Source organism: Salvelinus namaycush, chromosome 8 (assembly GCF_016432855.1).
Source record: "Salvelinus namaycush isolate Seneca chromosome 8, SaNama_1.0, whole genome shotgun sequence".
Lineage (NCBI taxonomy): Eukaryota > Metazoa > Chordata > Actinopteri > Salmoniformes > Salmonidae > Salvelinus > Salvelinus namaycush.
In genome coordinates, this window is record NC_052314.1 from 37,510,125 (window position 1) to 37,531,105 (window position 20,981).

A 20,981-nucleotide genomic window follows, 5' to 3' on the forward strand; every position below is an offset into this window, starting at 1 on the left:
TGCTTTGCTGGTGACACTGTCTGTGATTTATTTAGAATTCAAGGCACACTTAACCAGCATGGCTACCACAGCATTCTGCAGCGATACGCCATCCCATCTGGTTTGCGATTAGTGGGAATATCATTTGTTTTTCAACAGGACAATGACCCAACACACCTCCAGGCTGTGTAAGGGCTATTTGACCAAGAAGGAGAGTGATGGTGCTACATCAGATGACCTGGCCTCCACAATCACCCGACCACAACTCAATTGAGATGGTTTGGGAGGAGTTGGACCTCAGAGTGAAAGAAAAGCAGCCAACAAGTGCTCAGCATATGTGGGAACTCCTTCAAGAGTGTTGGAAAAGCATTCCAGGTGAAGCTGGTTGACAGAATGCCAAGAGTGTACAAAGCTGTCATCAAAGCAAAGGGTGGCTACTTTGAAGAATCTAAAATCTAAAAAATATATTGATTTGTTTAACACTTTTTTGGTTACTACATGATTCCATATGTGTTATTTCATAGTGTTAATGTCTTCACTATTATTCTACAATGTAGAAAATTGTCAAAATAAAGAAAAACCCTTGAATGAGTACAAACTTTTGACTGGTACTGTAGATATGCCTCTTGTCCATGTAATCAATTAACAAAGCACCTCACTGATTAGCTTGATTGAGTAATTGGTGCATCCTATGTGTTACATAATTGTTGATTTATGTATTACATAGTTGATTTATTGGGAGCCTGTCAATTACTTATCAAACAAGATCTTATTGTGTTGTTGAGTACTTGGGTTTTTATGAGCTGTGATGTAAAACCAGAGACCATTGCGAATAGTAAAATGAATATTGATCAAGACCAGCTCTTACTTTTACATAACAGAAAAAAAAGATTTACAACGTTATAGCAAAGTGTAAATTAAAACATTTTGTAATACCTTGATGTTCTTATTGGAGAAAAACAGAAAATGCATCTTATTCAGATTAGATATAATTTGCATAATCAGATCTTGTGGAAGTGTGTAAAGTGTACACACCCCTTGCACAGTCTTCACATTTTGCTGCCTTAAAATTAAATCAAAACATTTATTACATTTGTTTCTACCAATGTCCACAACCTACTCCACATTTCAAAAGGGAAGGATTTTTGGGGGATAATTTCCAAATTAATAATAATAAAAAATGAAGATGTCTTCACACCACAGAGTTAATACTTGGTGAAAGCACCTTTGGCAGCCATTACAGCTGTGAATAATTTTTGAATAAGATTCTACGAATTTGTACAACTCTTAGGGAAACAATATTGTCTGTATTTTCAAGTGTTGTGGTTGCAGCATCATGTTATGGGTATGCTTGTCACCGGCAGGGACTGGGGAGTTTGTCATGATCATGATCTATTGTTTTTGTCAAAATTGCTCAAGCTCAGTAAATTTGGTTGGGAGTCATTAAAGGACAGCATTATTCAAACCTTGTCTCTGGACCATTCAGGAACACTTAATGCCTATTGGCATAAAAACGTTTCTAATTGTCCCGCTGAAAAATAAAACCCTATCCCAGGGTTAGGTATTCAGAAAACTGAGGCAGGTTTTCCTCTAACTTTTTGTCTACTCCTTTCATATTTATTTTGATCATGACAAACTCCCCAGTCCCTGACAGTGACAAGCATACCCATAACATGATGCTGCAACCACAACACTTGAAAATACAGACAACATTGCTTTCACTCCACATTACTGGCCTGTATGACAAAGTGAAAAGAAGGAAGCCGGTGTTGAAAAATCCACTCCAAATCATCAATTTGGTTTGCAACAAGGCCGTAATACTGCAAGTCAACACGGCAAAGAGATTAACTTTTTGGCCTAAATTAAAAACTTCAGGTTTGGGTTATATCCAATATAACACAACAGAGTGAAACCCCTCTGTATTTTCAAGTATTGTGGTGGCAGCATCATGTTATGGGTATGCTTGTCACCAGCAGGGACTGGAGAGTTTGTCATGATCAAAAGAAATATGGAAGGAGCTAAGTCCAGGTAGAAAGTTAGAGGAAACCCTGCCTCAGTCTTCTTAATACCTAACCTTGGGATAGAGTTGTATTTGTCAATGAGACAATTAGACCATTTTTGCCAAAGACACATGAGAATGGATTTACAATAGGCGTTGAGTGTTTTCTGAAATGTCCAGTATCATTCCTGGAAATCAGAGACAAGGTTTGAATAGTGCTGTCTATCAATGACTCCCAACCAAATTTTCTGAGCTTGAGTAATATATATATTTTTATATATGTAAATGTTGCCCTAAGAGTTATTTTTCAAAATGATTCACAGCTGTTATCGCTGCCAAAGGTGCTTCCAACAAGTATTAACTCTGGGGTGGGAATAAATGCAATCAAGACATCTTTTGTTTTGTTATTTGTAGTTAAATAGGAACATTTTCTATAACATTTATTTCACTTTGAAAATGTGGAGTGGTTGTGTAGATCGGTACATTTAAAAAAAAAATGTATTCCCTTTTGAGATAAACATTTGAAGACATAAAAATATGTATACCGTGCAAGGGGTGTGAAGACTCCCTAGCGACTGTACATCTATTCATTCAAAGAATATCAGGGGCGAATTTTCTGTCAACTAACGAGGAAACTACCCTTGAGGGAACCACTAATGTCATGCCATGATGTAATTTCACATAATAGAACACTAAAACTAGAACAGCATTTACACTTTCCCTTCAGTTTGGGACATTTAACTTCTGTGATGGGAAGGTTAAATGTCTGACAAAAACACTATAAACACATGAGCCATCTGTTTGGCTGGGGGTTATCCCAACATGTGACTGAATTAGCTGTGCTTTAAAGGGAAGGTCACTGCAATCAACTCGTTAAAGTGGAGAGGTAGAGAGAGCACCCTCCGCCCCTCTGGACAGGTAATCTGATTGTAGATTGGGGCAGTAAAGAACTGATTACCTGATGGGACTCACTCTGAGTCAGATCACAATTGGTGATGGTGGACATGACCGGAAACATAACATAATTTGACTGGAAGAGACCACGCAGGGTGGGGGCGAGGAAAGAGAGATAGTGTGGATGAGGTGGGGAAGGGATTGGAGATGGGGGGGGCACTGATGAGCTGAAAGGAGGATGGTATATATAGGAGGAAGTGCACGCCTTGGTCCAGAGATCAATCCACTGTGTTATCCCCTCAGCAAGAGAGAAACACAGAGACAAGAAGAAATAAGAGAACGAAGTAGACCAGAGAGACAATCCGTGTGCGGTCGAACACAGATACACACACCCTCACAGTGACCCACAGATATCAATCCAGCCAGCCGTGATGCGTGTGTTGCCAGTAATACTGCCCCTGCTGCTGTGTGTGGCAGTGGGGTTGAGCCAGGTGAGGGCGGAGGTGAGCTTAGTGAAGATGTGTGGCAGAGAGTTTCTCAGGGCCGTTGTCTACACCTGTGGAGGCTCCCGCTGGAGACGGCTTCTCAACGAACCGGAGCAACTGGAGGGTGAGTTACCCATCTCTACCTTCTACTTTAAACCTCTGTTAAATCTGTTACTTTTCACTTTTTCCTCCTGACTACTTTTCCATGTTACCCCTTTTTTTACATGCTTAGGTTTACAGACCTGATTATCCATTTCTGATCCATATCCTCCTACTTACACTTCTTTAAACGTATTTAATGTAGTATCGTCACTTAAACTCAGATTCCCACTCACACCACTGACATTTTACGTCAGGAGTTGTTCCACTTGATTAACAGAATTACATAAATTGACCAGACAATGTATCTGTGAGTCAGTGATGGGGTCTGTCTGCAGTGATGTACAGTGACGCTGCTCCAGTGGGGTGTGCAGTCAGGAAGGCAGGAAGTTGATCCTCTGGCTGGGTCATGGAGGTCTGTTACGCTGTACTGTCCTCTGGAACATTCAAACCCAGTGGAACCCAGGTCTCCTCATCTGATTGTGATGCTGATCCTATCAGGGTCAGCCAGCATGTTCCTACTGGACAGACAGCAGCAGGCTAACCCAGTTAGCATATTAGCCATGCTCATTAGAACCAGTTAGAGGAACAGATTCTGGACAAGACAGATAGCACCAGCAAAACCTGTACAATAATTTAGGGGTTTCCTCATTTGACAGGACCATGTATAGCAATTACACTGTTAAACATAGACTGCATATAAAATATCACTCACAGACAATCAGCAAGCAGTGAGAGAGAAAATATATTTTTGGCTTGGATAACATATTTTAGTTGACTGCTTTCATTCTTGAATAGGTGTTTTTGTAAAGCAAGATGGAGTTATGGTATGAAATACCTGAACTCATATTAGACTGTAATAACATGTTATTTTATGTGATAATTAATGATATTGATCAATGTCATGTGCAGGTTTGGCAAATGGGGAGCTGCAGCAGAGCAGCCTGGAGGACCTGAAGGCCAGCCTGGGGTCAGAGTTCAGCAGACGGGACCTGAACCTGAACCACATGCTGACCACCGTGTGCTGCAAAGTGGGCTGCAAGAAGAGTGACCTCGCATATCTCTGTTGAGACCTGCGGGTCTTTGTGGTTAACTTTTCACCCCCTCTTAAACAGACTTGCTCTCCTCCTATCCAAACCTGTCTTACCTTCTTCACGAAAAACAGAAATAGGGTGCATTTGTTTTATCTCACCCTGTGCCCCGGTGTCACTATACGACATTGGAATGGTCTAAAATGTGCAAACTCCGCTCACCCGGTGAGGTAAAGCCAATGCATCCATAGGAGAAAAAAAAAGAATGTGAGGTTTTATATTATATCCTCAACTGTTTCAGCCAAATCACAATACTTGCACAGAACAATCAAAAATAGATGTATGAAATCAGAGCTTAATAAAGACAGAGCTTTTTAGCTAGTTGTTGTCATAGATTTAGTACATAGTAGTGGTTGAGGGGACTTTTACTTGACGTGCCTGTGTGTGTGGATTACAAAGAGGAACTTTTCTCCTGTCATAGTTTGTATCGCATGAGGTTTATGCACAGGATGGAAACCAGCCTCTGTTAAATGTGTCAATGATGAGAGAGTTAAGAACCAACGCTGAATTCAGGGACTTTCACGTAACTTTTTGAAGACTAGTCCTGATCGTACCATATATCTTGCTAGCCCTAGTCTAATAAATGTTCTTACATATTGGACATGCATGGGAGTGTGATCCTTTTATTTCTCTGTTACGTGACAGTGTGAAGCTTTAATTCACTGTGGATTATTGAAACGCTTTGATCATTTTTGACTCACTGCATTCTTTCATTACATGCTGTTAGTCATAAGCTCATCTCCATCTATCTTAAAAAGAACAGTCTGCGGTTGCTACATAATTTTTTGAACATAGTTCAACTACCCCATCAGAATCCAAAACGGAAGATTGTAAACAAAGTAAACGTATAGCTTTAAAACATTATTAGAACTATAATGTTGATATTATGGATGGTCAGTCCTTGAAACCGTCTCGGTCTATGAATTTGAGAGGGATGACATTTTTGTAAGCTCACATTTCATCCTCTGGGAGAAGATGATCTGAATGTTTGGCAGAGGAAATACACTGAGTGTACAAAACATTTCCATGACAGACTGACCAGGTGATGCTATGATCCCTTATTGATGTCACAGGTTAAATCCACTTTAATCAGTGTAGATGAAGGGGAGGAGACAGGTTAAAGAAGGATTTTTAAGCCTGAAGACAACTGAGACATGGATTGTGTATGTGTCCCATTCAGAGGGTGAATGGGCGAAACTAAATATTTAAGTCATTTTGAACTGGGTATGGTAGTAGGTGCCAGGCGCACCGGTTTGAGTGCGTCAAGAACTGCAATGCTGCTGGGTTTTTCACGCTGAACCGTTTCCTGTGTCTACCGAGAATGGTCCCCCACCCAAACGACATCCAGCCAATTTAACACAACGGTGGGAAGCATTGAAGTCAACATAGGCCAGCATCCCTGTGGAACTCTTTCGACAACTTCTAGAGTCCATGCCCCGACGAATTGAGGCTGTTCTGGGGGCAAAAGAGGGTGCAACTCAATATTAGGAAGTGCAGAACTCTAATTCTTCCTAGACAAGTCACAACCATTAAGGTTATTGAAAGGAAATCATTTGTAATCCATACTGAATTGAACCAAAATAACAGAATGCAAACAAATTGAGCAAACATAATTGATACACCTACTTTATTTCCAAGAAAACTGACAATGATTGAAAATCTTGATAGCAGAGTAGGTCATCCTGCATACGTTAATAACATTTCATTAGTACGGTACATTACATTAAACAATTGCATATTCAGTATCCTGTGCATTGGATAACACAAATAGATGAAATAACAAATATATCCATAGAAATATAAACGAAGCAAACAGAAATATATACAGGACATTGAATTAAACTACAAGGCTAATCATATGACAGCAACATCTCCGTTTGACATCCCTCATAGCGCACAATCATAAACCGCTGCTTATTCGCAGGAAGGCTTAAAAGACGACGTAATTACAGCCAACCTCGAAGTGCTGTGCCGTACATCAGAACTCAAAATGGGTGGAGGACACATCGAATAAACTGCATTCGAGAGGTGAAAAACACCTCCGTTGTGAGTTGCAAAGAGAAAAGAGAGCTCCGTACACGTGTGTCCAGCTCATAACTTTTATTGGTTTTTGGAAAGAAGCAAACTAAGTTTCCCCATCAGTTCCTCTTCACATCGTCTGGACAAACACAGCTTGCACAGGTGATTGATAAAGAGTACAGAACCCAAAGCAGTCTGGCTTAGCAAGCCACACAGAGACACTCCCTGCTCTGGTCTTCAGTTCTCACATTTAACAAAACAGGTCATAGCGTTGGTTGGTGGAGCACTTCACTTCAGGACTATACCGCAACTGTATGTAGACGTACATTATATTATCCATGCCGGAAAACTTCGCTTGAACCCTTGTTCCTAAACTGCTATACAGAGAGCCCGCACCACACCATTCATTAATGCCTTACATAGAAATGCCTACTTTATGTTCAGACAACATGTAATCACAGCGCAACACCCTCTAAGACACTTCTATGGCACTTCTATGACAGGCATATCAATGGTGCCATGTAGCTTCATGAAGCACAGATATAATTTTTTTGACATACTTGCGATGCCTACACGAGGAGACGTCTTAAGTTAAATGTCGTCACACACATTTTTGTTCTCTATGTTGAATATCAGAGCATTCAGGGAGTTTATAACATTATCAGCAGTGCTCTTCAAACGAAACAAGATTTTTTTTTGTCAGTTTTAATAATATTCAGCTTATTTCTCACTCTTATAGAGGACTGTCTGGAGTACACGCATAAATACAAAAAGCGTTTTGGTCATCTAACCTCCCTCCAAAAACCTCGTCACCATGTCATCTCACAGAGACCGTTACCATTATGCAAAATAAAGCCATGGATTCAAGCGCTGGTTGGTTTGATCTGAAGGGGAGTGTTCATGCTGTTTGATGCAGAATAATATCCATTCAGGGGGTTTCAGGTAGGTAGGAACACATCGCGGTGAATGGAAATAGGGCCTAAAATGGTCAAAAGCTGACTGACGATCCATGGTTATAACTTTCCTAAAGCATGACGTACGCATCCAGGTAGTTATTCATCTTGTTTTTTTCTTGTCATTTATACCCCCTCCCACCCAATGCCCATATATAGCTCAAATTGTCTGTTGCACTTGAGTTAAAAAAATTATATCTCAAATAAATTCCAAAATTATACCTTATACATTATACTGTACACAGGTTACCCAACTACACAGATAACAAAAAAGATCATTCAAATATGTATACCTTTAAGGATTCTAAATTGTGATACCATCAAATTATATTCATATACAGAATCACATACTTTATACAATAAATCATTATCATCAATAAATAAAAATAGAATGCTGTAATGTACTCTGAAGTAAGTCTGCCACTGCTGTCTCAGGAACAACAAAGGCTATTTGACAATACACGGAAAACACCAAAACGCCCTTTAAGATATATATATTATCAATTCAAAATGACACTTTGTACAGGTTTTTCTAAAGGGAAACGTCTTATATTTGTTTTATATTGCAACCAGGAATTGACTTATTGTTGCAGCTGCCCAACTACTCAGGACTTATGAGAATTATGAGAGTAAATGTTTCAACCGGGTATTAAATCAGTGCATTCAAAGAAGGGAGAGGAGGAGTGTGGTGGTGAATTACATCATCAAAATAAACAATGTCCTTTGACCCTGTTGTGCCTGTGTAGAGGGCATGCTAACAAATCAACTTTTAAAGCCAACCGTATAAAAACTCCATTACCCAGAATTCTATGGTAGCTCTAACTGTGTCCAATCACAGGCATGCGAGAGGCAGCATGAGGAAGAACTAGCCCCTCTGTTAAGCCAGAGATCTGTATATTATGACGAGATGCTCAGGTCTCCGCCCTAACATTGGGAGTCGTTGTCCCAAAGGCAGGCGACAAAGCTTAAGTCCAAAAAAAGCCCATAGAAACACACTGGGCTTATTTCGAAAAGATTTTGGCGAGAGCGAAACCTCTCACATCATGGTGCGCCTATTCATCTATAGTTCACGCAATGACACAACCAAGCAGTCTTCTTTTTCATGCATCCTCATCCTCTCTTAGCATAACATCTTTGTTAATGCGTCAAAAATAAATAGTGTTTCGTTCACCATTGAAACCGTGGGTTTCTGGTTGCGTTGCGGTTGATTAGCTAGGCAGCTGCGTTAAGGGTTAAACAACACCACATCTTGGAGAGGGGAGGGAGACAGAGGCATGTAGCTTTAGAGAGGGTAAACCTGGGATGGGTGTCTATAACTGCAGCAATACAGATGTTCTGAAATGAATACATTTTTACAAATACAATAATTACACCTTTAAAACTGTCCACAACGCTAAATGCAAGTTATACAATACTGCTGGGTACAGTAGGCTGTGTGGCCTGGGCCTGTCTATCTCGCGGGTTTAGAAAGGAGTGTTTGTCTGTCTGTAGGGAGGTGGTGGTGTGGTAGGTTTCCATTACTCAGTAGAAGTCCATTGAGATGATGACGTTCAGTGTATTTGTTCAGTAGTGTTGTGCAGTAGTAGAGTGGAGTATCAGTTGTCTGCCAAGTATTTTCCTGAAAATGACAAACATGCTTAGATTACTATACGTTCGAATGCTTTTGTGCGAACAGAAACCGTCACGAAGTAGCGAATCCAAAACATATTGCATGTTAATATTGTATTACAACAGCGTAGTATGACAAATGAACACACGTATTCGAGTTGGCGATTCAGTGATACTACTATTCCATTGTTTAGGACAGGGTCTCTCACCTGCTGCGAACCTCTTCTTGACGAGTGAGAAGCGGTACCCGGGCCCTGCCAGCTCTATATCACAGCCTGACAGAGTGCTGCCCTCACTGGTGAACTGGACCGCCAGGGAAGAGGGCTTACTGGGACCCTCCGACAGCTGGAACCGTGCCAACAATGAGCCAACGCCTGGGGACGCACAGCGAGAGGGACACCGGCTCAACATGACAGCCATAAAAAACAAATGTCTTCATCAGTATGCTAGGAGTTGTAGCACTTTTGAGTTTGGGAGACAACACGTTACAAATACAATGCTTTATTATTATTATATGCACAGACATCTCAAACACACAAGTGCAACTCCACAGCACACAGTAGCATATCATGACTGTAGTTTGTCTGTTCCTTTTCTATTAGCTGATCGACTGTGTGTGGAACCCTCTCCTGCCTGAAGGGGGCATCAGTGAGCTCAGCCTCAGTGAGTTCATGTAAATGGGGAAACTGCATGTCATACAGTAATTCTATAAGGTCATACATAGATAATGACATTCAAAATAATGTATCCATCTCTGGACCTCTACAAGTCTAAGCCATGGGGGGGCGGGGGGGGGGGTTCTACTTCACTAACATACGGAATTGTTTTGAGATGGTCATACCATGGATCATTTGCTATTTGATTTAGAATTTTAGGGCCCCTATAAGTATCCCCAAAAATATATATATAACAAAAATGTTATCAAATATTGTATTTGGCCTTTACTAAAAAAAAGAAAAGAGTTAACAAATAAATCATATGGATTAAGGTTTTGAAGTGTCTGTCCTATATCTAGGAGATATAATAAAGCTCAGGAAAAATTTTGTTTTTTTGGACCCCTTGTTTTTTGGGGCACAAAACTATCTCCATACTCCCATTCATTTGTATGAGTTACCTTCAGACGAGTCCCGCGACACTTGTGGGGGTCGTAAAGCAAAACAGAGAACACCATTGTGTTCGTGAGAGTCATATTCGTTTGTAGCCTAAACGGTTCGGATGCTACAGACTTTTTCGTGAGAAGATAGATTTATTTTCGGGATGTCTCATGGTCTGACAAACACCCCTGTATAGTAGCTCAGCCACCTTCCACTGCAGATATCTCTAGCTTAAACTGATGGAATTTGATGGGGATTTGTGTATTATGTTACTTAGATTGATGCACAGGTGTGTCAATAGACGCTTACGCAAGGTGCAAATTGCGAGAGAGCCAGGGGAGGCTCAGCTCCCCTGAATGAGAGGTTAGCTCCCCTAAATGCATTCTCCTATTTGTTTCAAATGTGGTGTTAAATATGTTTTACAGTGGTAAATATGAAAATAAAAGCTTCCAAATGAAACGAACACCCCCACCTCTATGTCATAGTTCAAACCGTTTATTTACATGTGGCAGCGTTGTCCACTCAGTAGTGTGGAATTTTAGCCTCAGCTGAGCTCCTTTACGTATAGATTTTCCTCCGTACTTCCTCATTTTCACCATTTGTTTGCCACATGTCCTTGATAAAAATAGCCTATGCCTCCTCATTGTTTGTTTTGTCAGTCAGCTATTTAGAGAGCGCATTGCTTCGTTTTTCAGGCTGCGGGGGGGGGGTACTGTTGTTCTCGGTGTCATCCGTGGACCACCCCCCCCCCCCCCCCGGATCAGCTGATGGTCAACAATGTCACTAGACAACAAGCCTACAGCTAGACACCAATGTGCATCCATTCCATCCAACAAGTAGGCCAGGGTTTCCTAAACTCTGTTCTCGGGACACCAATGGGGTGCATGTTTTGTTTTTTTCCTAGCACTACACAGCTGATTCAAATAATCAACTAATCATCAAGCTTTGATCGTTTGAATCAGCTGTGTCGTGTTAGGGCAAAAAACAAAATGTGCAGCCCTTGGGGAAACCCTGAAGTAGGGTATACGTTAATGACAGTAGGCCTATAAGGTGACTCCTTCAGTTAGAAGAGGAACAACGTTATTCCTCTCGATTCTTTTCCCCCTCTCGATTTTGCAATGGCATAGGCCTACATTTGGGATTTGTGTGCCCATGAGAACTGTTTTCCGGTTTAACATAATGAAACGTTACGTTGGCATAGTAACACTTACAGTGCATTTTCAGATCTCCCCAAGATCCAGGAATCTTACAGGGTTTAGGTGAAATGTTCTAATTAAATTGTCAAAAGCTTAATAATTACAAATAACGCTGTCATAAATGTCATTCATGTAAGGAAAGACAGGTAGTGTTTTATGTCACACCATCTGAGAAGACTCCAAGCATTAACTCAGGAATTATGGACAACTCATGAACTAGGGTGTAAACATGTTTTGATTCAAATGTATGTATTATATTGAATGTAGGCCGCCTGTTCTGCGTGTGTTCATGTGTGTAAAATTGCCTCGGCTGAGAGATTAGGCTGCCAGCAGTGGTGTAAGCCGAGTGGAGGGTAAACGAGTAAATGCCGTTTAACCATCTTTTTCAGAAAAACGCATTAAAAGTGTAGGAAACGTTACTTTTTTTCACCACGACCGTTAATCACAGTTTACCCACTTTTTTTTTTTTACCACTACATCACTGGCTACCGGTAGCCCTATTAGAAGTTCATGGTCATACACATTGTAGCCTAGTCTAGTAAATTGACTAGGTGTATAATGGTGACAATCCAGTTTTTTCCCGGGGTAGTTTCAGCCCCATTTCAGGTGTCCCGACTGTTCAGGCTACAAAACGGTACATTTGTCAGCAACACACATCAATTAATGTAGACCTAATCGATGGCAATCGCTGAATGTCATTAGGGACACTTTTTGGTGTTTTGTAACAGATGTCTATTTCCATTCATCACTTGGCGTGAGTATACACGCAGTTTGGATGCTGGAATTATTTTGGAGTGGCCAAACATGTACAGGTAGCCTACATTTTGAAGTTGACTGGTTGTGTCATTCCACTTTAAAAGGTAACTCATTCTTACCTTTTAAAGGACGTCTCTATTATTAGTCCCCTTTAAAAAGAATTGTGCAAAATTGTGCAAAATTGTGCACCCCCGAAATGTCATGGTGTAATTCGCACTCTGTTCATAAGGATTTTAATTCCTAAACATACACCCCAAATAAAGTTAGTTATGCAAAGCCAAGCTAAGATAGTAAGTATTAGAGCCTGCTATTGGCACAAGATTAGTGCATTAGTGGAAACAAGGATAACACACTGTGTTCAAAATATTAGGAACACCTTATTGAGTTGCACCCCCTTCTGCCCTCAGAACAGCCTTAATTTGTCAGGGCATGGACTCTACAAGGTTTCAAAAGCGTTCCACATGGATACTGGCCTATGTTGACTCCAATACTTCCCACAGTTGTGTCAAGTTGGCTGGATGCCCTTTGGGTGGTGGACCATTCTTGATACACACGGGAAACAGTTCTTGACACACTCAAACCGGTGCACCTGGCACCTACTACCATAGGCACTTCAATCTTTTGTCTTGCCCGTTCACTCTGAATGGCACACATACACAATCCATGTCTGAAAGCTTAAAAATCCTTATTTAACCTGTCTCCTCCCCTATATCTACACTGATTGAAGTGGATTTAACAAGTAACATCAATAAGGGATCATAGCTTTCACCTGGATTCGCCTGATCAGTCTGTCATGGAAAGAGCAGGTGTTCCTAATGTTTTGTACACTCAGTGTATGATATTAGTGATTTCTCCTGGGCTTTGGTGTAAACAAGGTTATTTACCTCCATTTTCAGATTTCTGGGAAATATCAGGAATCTTCCACAGGATTCTCTTCTGCTCTGCGTTCCTGGAAGAACAGAATCAAACGTAATCTGTTACTCTTTAAAAGCCAGGAATAGGTTTAATCTGGGTTTGGGAAACTGGCTTTTTCAAACTTGCAAAATTGCTGTCTTCAGCACAGGGCTGAGCCATAGAGTCATGGGCTGTCTCCGGCTGGTGCAGCCTTCTACTTTTAATGATCAAATAAATTCAACAGAAACGTATTGGATATGGTTCTGACATACAGTATACTCCTCTGTCTTACCATGCGGCGGGGGGAAGCACAGCCTGTAGCTTGGTGACCCCTCCGTCCACGTGGATCAGGAACTGGACGTTGTTGAGAGCCACGGGTGTTGTCATGGCGCTGCCGTTGTATTTGTAGTCTATTCGGAGGTCCGTGCTGGTGGGCACACACCGCCAACTGGCCGCCAGGTTCAGGGGTGTCGAAATGAGGCCCTGCGCTGATACCTGCCCACACAACAACCATAGAGATGAATCAACGACACAGAAATGTCCAGAGAAACTGTGCATAATCGAGTACAAGAGTTGCTGACCTGGTACTTGAGCATGTCCACATTGTAGTATGTGGCCTGGGGTTTCTGCTCAGCCACCTTCTTTAGATGGGTCATCAGGTTTGGCATGTTCACCCAGAAGTTCTTGCAGTCAGGGTTGGGTGTTGTGGCGGTGTCACTACGTGGGCAATAATAGAACACAATATGCATTTTATCCTATGATCTAATGATTGATCCATCTTATTATTCAACACCGTTATTCAACACCGGAGACACAACGGAGTACAGCACGAGTTATATTTGCGTCTACCACACGGAGGTCAGGACTACGGCAGCGCTGAGATTGCAAACGGATACACGTGCTACACAAAAACAACCGCGATGCCTTGTACGTACGAGAGTGCAGAATAACCTTGGAATGAGGTGGTTAGTCAAACCACTGGGACCAACTCACAGTGACTCAGAGCCCAGTCAGAACTGGAGTTGGGTTGTATTGTTTTAGTACAGTATGGATTTAAAATGTTCAATTTGACATGTTATAAATACTACAGTGCCACGTGATGTTGTGAGTGGTATAATATGAGGGAAGTTGCAGTGGTCTTTACCAGCATAGTGTTTTTGGTACAGTATGTTAAAGCTACAGTGTGATGATGTAATATTATAAACACTCCAGTATATAATGTTGTGAGGGTTCCAGTATAATGAGGGGGTGTTACAGTGGGCCTTTACCAACAGAGTAGCTGGGGGTTAGGCAGCACATGCTCCAGCCGGCTGTAGTTGGTTATGCTGAAGGTTAGCACGGCAGGGGACGGGTTATTGGCAAAGTGCCGAGTGATCCCCGCTGGAAACGACAGCACCATCTCACCTGTGATCTTCACAACACACCTTTAGACAGGGGAGGAGGAGGTTAGAATGTCTAGAAGGGGAGAGAGAGGGACACAGAGTGAAGCAGGGAGATATAGAAAGGGACAGCGATAATATAAAGGGAGCGAGAGATAGAGGACAAAAGAGAGACAAAGAGAAAGAGAGACAGAGAGAGAGTGAGAGCAAAAGAGCAAGACATACATCTCTCTTATCAAGAGGTCTCTGAGTGGACCTACTTGTTGGGGTCGGCTCCTTTGAAGAAGGCATTGACTGTTTCAGTAAAAGCTGCCGCCACCGGAAGGGTGTCCTGTGCCCCCATGGTGAGAGGGCTGGGTCCCCTGGAGCAGCCTGTTTTAAAATCAGTACACACATGTTTAATAGCAATAAAGAGAGAGAGAGAGAGAGAGAGAGAGAGAGAGAGAGAGAGAGAGAGAGAGAGAGAGAGAGAGAGAGAGAGAGAGAGAGAGAGAGAGAGAGAGAGAGAGAGAGAGAGAGAGAGAGAGAGAGAGAGAGAGAGAGAGAGAGAGAGAGAGAGAGAGAGAGAGAGAGAGAGAGAGAGAGAGAGAGAGAGAGAGAGAGAGAGAGAGAGAGAGAGAGAGAGAGAGAGAGAGAGAGAGAAGAGAGAGAAGAGAGAGAGAGAGAGAGAGAGAGAGAGAGAGAGAGAGAGAGAGAGAGAGAGAGAGAGAGAGAGAGAGAGAGAGAGAGAGAGAGAGAGAGAGAGAGAGAGAGAAAGAGAGAGAGAGCGCGAGAGAGAAAGAGAGAGAGAGAGAGAGCGAGAGAGAGAGCGCGAGAGAGAGCGCGAGAGAGAGAGCGCGAGAGAGAGAGCGCGAGAGAGAGAGCGCGAGAGAGAGAGCGCGAGAGAGAGAGCGCGAGAGAGCGAGCGCGAGAGAGCGAGAGAGAGCGAGAGAGAGCGAGAGAGAAAAAGAAAGAGAGAGAGAGAGAAGAGGAAGGAGAGAGAGAGGCAGACAGATAGAGAGACTCAGAGAAACAGACTGAAAATAGACCAGAGGGAAACAGTATGAGAAGCAGAAAGAGAAAGACTATCAGCATTAAACACAATGTCTATAGTCCTCACAAACCATCCCTCTCCTAGCAGCTCCGCTACATTTCTATCCATAACGACTCCTCCCGTTTCCTGTAGTACACCCCATTTCCAGTTTACTGACTCTCTCTCACCGGCAGTGTATCGATGAAGATGGAGAACCAAAGAGCGTGTGAGAGAACCACTGTGATTAGAATGATCAAAATGAGAACCAATACCTGTGTATGATGGGTGGGTTTGGCATCTATAACATCTCATCGTCTTTGCTTGTGAAATAAATATTTAGATGTACTATGTAAAGTCCCTCACCACTGTTGTACAACTGTACACAGAGTACAATTCCAGGCTTCGCTATATTTATGAGGACTAATAAAGGCCAGTTTCATGGTGATTCAGAAACACTGAAAAGAAAAGGAGAGAGAAAAAGAGAGAGAGAGAGAAAGAAAGAGAGAGAAAGAGAGAGAGAGAGAAAGAGAAACAGAGAGAAAGAGAGAGAGAGAGAGAGAGAGAGAAAGAGAGAGAGAGAGAGTTCATGCGTAATCCAGACATGCTGTTGATGCCGGATCATTGGGACAAGATCGAAGATCAAAACCAAAACCCAGAAGACCAAAGAGAAGTGAGTCCACACAAAAAGAAGACAACAAAAACTAAGATTAGTAGAGCACCTGAAGAATGACGATCTTTCAGGAAAAGACAGACTTGCGGCCACCGCATGTGAAATGAGAACGAATGACGACGCGAGGAGGAGTGTGAGAAAGAGGCATGTAGAGAGGCTCGGGAATTAGCTTGGAGGCAGTGAGTGGCGGGCCATGGGATGGAGGGGTGAGAGGAGTGAGGAGGGGGGGGGGGGGGGGGGGGGGCTTGCACAGATGAGGCCCGAGCCGGGTCGGGGTGAGTGTGCACACTACAGTTAGCCGTTGTGCAGACACAACTTACCTTCAAAGGTTAAATAAAACTTTCCTCTGTCAAACCAAACCAGGGAAGGCTGGTCATTCTCTGTGGTAGGGGGAGGGAGGAGGGAGAGGAGGAAGGGAGAGTGGGTGAGGAGGGCGGGTGAGAGGGGGAGGAAGAGAGAAGGACAGTAGCGTGAGTCACACGGCAGGTCTATCACACATCACAGTGAGGTGAGGTGGGGCATGGCACAGCAAGCCAAAACAGTGCCATGACAGAACCAAATGGTGTGTGTCTGTCTTCGTGTCGGGTGCCTACGAGCTTTCACACTATTGTGCTGACCTGAACCGTATTGTTCTGGCTCGGATAATACCTTTCTACATTGTCCTTTCCAGCATGGTTCCAGGCAGCAAAGGATCCATAGCCAGGTCAGAAAAGCGCTAACCAGCTCTGCTCAGCTCAGTAGTGTGAAAGGTACATGCGTGTGTCGGAGGGGGCTGGACCAGGTGAAATAAGGTATCTCTTGGTGGATGGCGGATCTCTAGGGGCGTGGCGAAAACAAGCCAAGCCTGGAGAGGACTGACTGGGAACGATACCTGGCAGATCATTCATACTGCACATACAACGTTCATCTACACACTGCTATAGAAAACCCTTCATTATCATTATCGTTACATGAATACTTTTACATCACATGCCAATAGTAGACCGTTTTTTTTTGTGTCACACCGGCCATAGTCTTTCAGAATAAATGGACTCTGGCTGTTGTACCTGATGATGTACACCAGGGGGCGGTGATTAGGGTAAAAACAGGGGTGCTGGAGGGGGTTGTTGGGCTCACTGTTAAGGTGTGACCACTGAGGGGGTGGTTGGGACCTTGGGAGGTTGTGAACGGATGGATGGAGTGGAGGTGAATGGCGGACAGGTGTTCTGATGGGGGTTGCATGGTTAGAGTAGTGGAGAAACACGTTCCCATGGGTGGAGTGAAAGGGTGAGAAGGCAGAGGCTAAGGGGATGTCTAGTACGGGGGGGGGGGGGTAGGTTGGGATATGGGCACCAGAGAGCTCTCTCACTGGCTGCCTGCCTGTCTGTGATGATCGGAGTGGTGAGGATGAGGGTGGCGCGATGAATACCAACCAGTTGGAGACACTCAGGCTAATTCTCCTGCCAGACTTCAAAAGCAGCTAGGCTCTGTTTCTATCACAGAGTGTGTGTGGATCGAGAGTGCCCACAGATGCCACAGAAGCTCTTCAGACAGGCTACACTCTTTACACACAGGAACACACACACACACACACACCACCGCAGAGTAACAGCATGGTTGAAAACACAGTGCACTCCATACAGTACACACATAATAACTATCACACAAAAATGGATGTTGCCATGGTGATGTGGGCAGCAAAGGATGGACAGTCATAAAAAAATAAAAAATAATAACCTTGTAGGAGTGGGATGATAAAAAACAGATGCATGACATTTCAGCTTTATCATTGGGATGCTTTTCATTCAAGTGAAAAATGGAAACGAAATCTGTGGCGTACTCCAATATCTCAGTTCAAATTTACTCCCCTCATATGATAGCTGCCATCAACTCTGAGATGGATTGACAACAACAAATAAACAAAGCAAGAAAATTATAATGGATGGATGACCTATGACATCAGACGGTCTTCAAAGCTTGTGTGGAACATTCACCACTCCTAGGTGCCACCCCCTTCCTCTCAGAAAGCCTCCCTCCATCCACACTATACTGTACCTGCCAGGGAATCAAAGGGCCTCCCAAACGTGGGCAGTTTGTCTACAAAAGCATCATCTTCTGACATCACAACAAGCGACAGCCCAAAAGAAAAAAAGGACAGAGCAAATGCAAATCAAATCAAAACAAAGAAAAAACACTGTCAGGAATAATGGTAATACATTTTAAAAATGGACAGTGTCACAGTAAAGAGGGCACGTTGTGAACGAAAAAATGATGGGATGGATGAAAAATGTGTAGAGAAAAAAACAACTCACAACTCAAATACAAAAATCTATGGGATGAGAAACACACAAGGCATGATCAGCATTTCAATTGTGTGCTCTCCGCTCTAAGCCTACTTAGGTTGCAAATCATATTCCACTGTTCTCCTCACAGATCTAAAGAACATGACGTACACTACCGTTCAAAAGTTTGGGGTCACTTAGAAATGTCCTTGTTTTTGAAAGAAAAGCAATTTTTTTGTCCATTAAATTAACATCAAATTGATCAGAAATACAGTGTAGACATTGTTAATGTTGTAAATGACTATTGTAGCTGGAAACGGCTGATTTTTAATGGAATATCTACATAGGCGTACAGAGGCCCATTATCAGCAACCATCACTCCTGTGTTCCAATGGCACATTGTGTTAGCTAATCCCATGTTTATCATTTGAAAAGGCTAATTGATCATTAGAAAACATTTTTGCAATTATGTTAGCACAGCTGAAAACTGTTGTGCTGATTAAAGAAGCAATAAAACTTCTTTAGACTAGTTGTGTATCTGGAACATCAGCATTTGTGGGTTCGATTAGAGGCTCAACATGGCCAGAAACAAAGAACTTGCTTCTGAAACTTGTCAGTCTATTCTTGTTCTGAGAAATGAAGGCTATTCCATGCGAGAAATTGCCAAGAAACTGAAGATCTCGTACAACGCTGTGTACCACTCCCTTCACAGAACAGCGCAAACTGTCTCTAACCAGAATAGAAAGAGGAGTGGGAGGCCCCGGTGCACAACTGAGCAAGAGGACAAGTACATTAGTGTCTAGTTTGAGAAACAGACGCCTCACAAGTCCTCAACTGGCAGATTCATTAAATAGTAACCGCAAAACACCAGTCTCAACGTCAACAGTGAAGAGGCGACCCCGGGATGCTGTTGCTGATAATGGGCCTCTGTACTACTATGTAGATATTCCATTAAAACAATTGTTTAAATCAGCCGTTTCAAGCTACAATAGTCATTTACAACATTAACAATGTCTACACTGTATTTCTGATCAATTTGATGTCATTTTAATAGATTTTTAAAAAAAAGTGCTTTTCTTTCAAAAACAAGGAAAAGTGACCCCAAACTTTTGAACGGTAGTGTACGCATTGTGTATCTAACAAAACAGTAAATACCCAGCAAACATTTACCACATCATGCTTCGTTTAAGGGATGATTTTCGCTCTCTGGGATTAATACCATGTGTCTTTATGACTGACTGAATGACCTCGTAATATACTGTCGGCTCTTCTGACAATAACCTTCTCCCCTAGCTGAGTGAACGGTTACAGTATATTTAACCATTCCATTGCGACTTATTAGACATGTTGTAGTCTTTAAAATCGTTTCCCGCATTCACAGAAATGCAGTGTACATTGAGTGAATACACTGAGTGAGTGTAATACATAACACTGAGTGAATAACTAACTCAAGCATTCGCTGGAGGAGTGCATGAGGATTTATTGAGAGAGAGTTGAGTCACAGAAAAGCACCAGCAGCCGATGGACGCCGCCATCTCAGCAGCAGCACAGAGATTGACCCGAAGCAAACACTCAACACAGGTAACAGCACAGGTACTGTAACAGTATCACAGGTACAGTAGCACAGGTAGTGATGAGAGAGAGATGACGCGGTACACACACCTGACACAGAGACAGTGAGATCTTTACCGACGGTGGGGGTGGTGGCTGCACTCAAGGAGTTGTTGGAGGAGATAGAGGAAGTGCTCTCGGCCCGAGCCAGGGGGGCGATTGGAGGGGGGCTGGACGAGTGACTGACCGGGGGACTAAAAGGCCGGCTCTGCATGGGGACAGAGTGACAGAGAAAAAAGATAGGTTTTCATGTTAGATATCCTATTAGTGATATGATTTAATTATCAGTAGTTTAATGTTCAATCATCCTCACATTTCAGCATCTATTTTTTGGGGGGGGGGGCTAAACATGAAGAACACTTGAAACTAACGGTCAAATATCTACTACAGGTCAATTGCGGATGTACCATAAAGTATAAAAAAGGTATTGTTTACGAGGAGGAGTGTGCTGCTTGACGAGGTTTGAGGTTTTTATTACTGTATCGCGTACCATATCCCCTACGCTGTTTTTTATATATATAAGAAGAGTTGTTACTGTGCAAGTAGGGTGTTATTACAGTGTGTAGTAAGTCAAGTGTAAACAAAGATATCATCACGTACCACGTCCCCCATGCTAGGTTTCCCAGGAGGCAGTTTGGGTCGTGAGGAAGGGCGTGGCGGAGGTGGGGGCGGGGTGGGGCTGCTGACAACAGCTGATGGCGCTGACGGTGTAGCAGGTCGAGCCGGAGAGGACGCTCCTGCAAGGGGGACAAGAGGACACCTGGCTTAGAAGAACACTAGGACATCACTGTCCAGAGAAATCGAAAATCAACATCCGGGGAGATCCGAGCACATCAAAACAAAACTGACCAGACAGTCTCTCTAGAACAGGGGTGACAAACTCATTCCACGGAGGGCCTAGTGCCTGCGGGTTTTTTGTTTTTTCCTTTCAATTGAGACTGAGACAACCAGGGTAGGGGAGTTCTTTACTAAATAGTGACC

General features: G+C 42.8%; 2 protein-coding genes across 2 annotated transcripts in view; one reads left to right on the forward strand and one right to left on the reverse strand.

Moving 5' to 3' along the window:
• The first annotated feature begins 3,145 nt into the window (after positions 1–3,145).
• LOC120051905 (relaxin-3-like) lies at positions 3,146–5,152 on the forward strand. The gene is made up of 2 exons (XM_038998789.1): positions 3,146–3,481; positions 4,369–5,152. The coding sequence occupies exons 1-2, from the start codon at positions 3,304–3,306 to the stop codon at positions 4,524–4,526; spliced, it is 336 nt and encodes a 111-aa protein (XP_038854717.1). The 5' UTR covers positions 3,146–3,303; the 3' UTR covers positions 4,527–5,152.
• A 1,047-nt stretch (positions 5,153–6,199) lies between these two features.
• The window catches only part of LOC120052115 (SH3-containing GRB2-like protein 3-interacting protein 1), a 79,409-nt gene continuing 64,627 nt past the window's right edge, over positions 6,200–20,981 (reverse strand). The window contains exons 13-22 of the mRNA XM_038998963.1: positions 20,601–20,737; positions 20,052–20,208; positions 16,449–16,508; positions 14,707–14,818; positions 14,336–14,491; positions 13,649–13,784; positions 13,360–13,562; positions 13,058–13,122; positions 9,337–9,501; positions 6,200–9,137 (exon numbers count right to left, since the gene is read on the reverse strand). Coding sequence (XP_038854891.1) covers positions 9,115–9,137; positions 9,337–9,501; positions 13,058–13,122; positions 13,360–13,562; positions 13,649–13,784; positions 14,336–14,491; positions 14,707–14,818; positions 16,449–16,508; positions 20,052–20,208; positions 20,601–20,737 — 1,214 coding nt within the window. The 3' untranslated portion in view covers positions 6,200–9,114. The remainder of the gene's footprint in view (positions 9,138–9,336; positions 9,502–13,057; positions 13,123–13,359; positions 13,563–13,648; positions 13,785–14,335; positions 14,492–14,706; positions 14,819–16,448; positions 16,509–20,051; positions 20,209–20,600; positions 20,738–20,981) is intronic.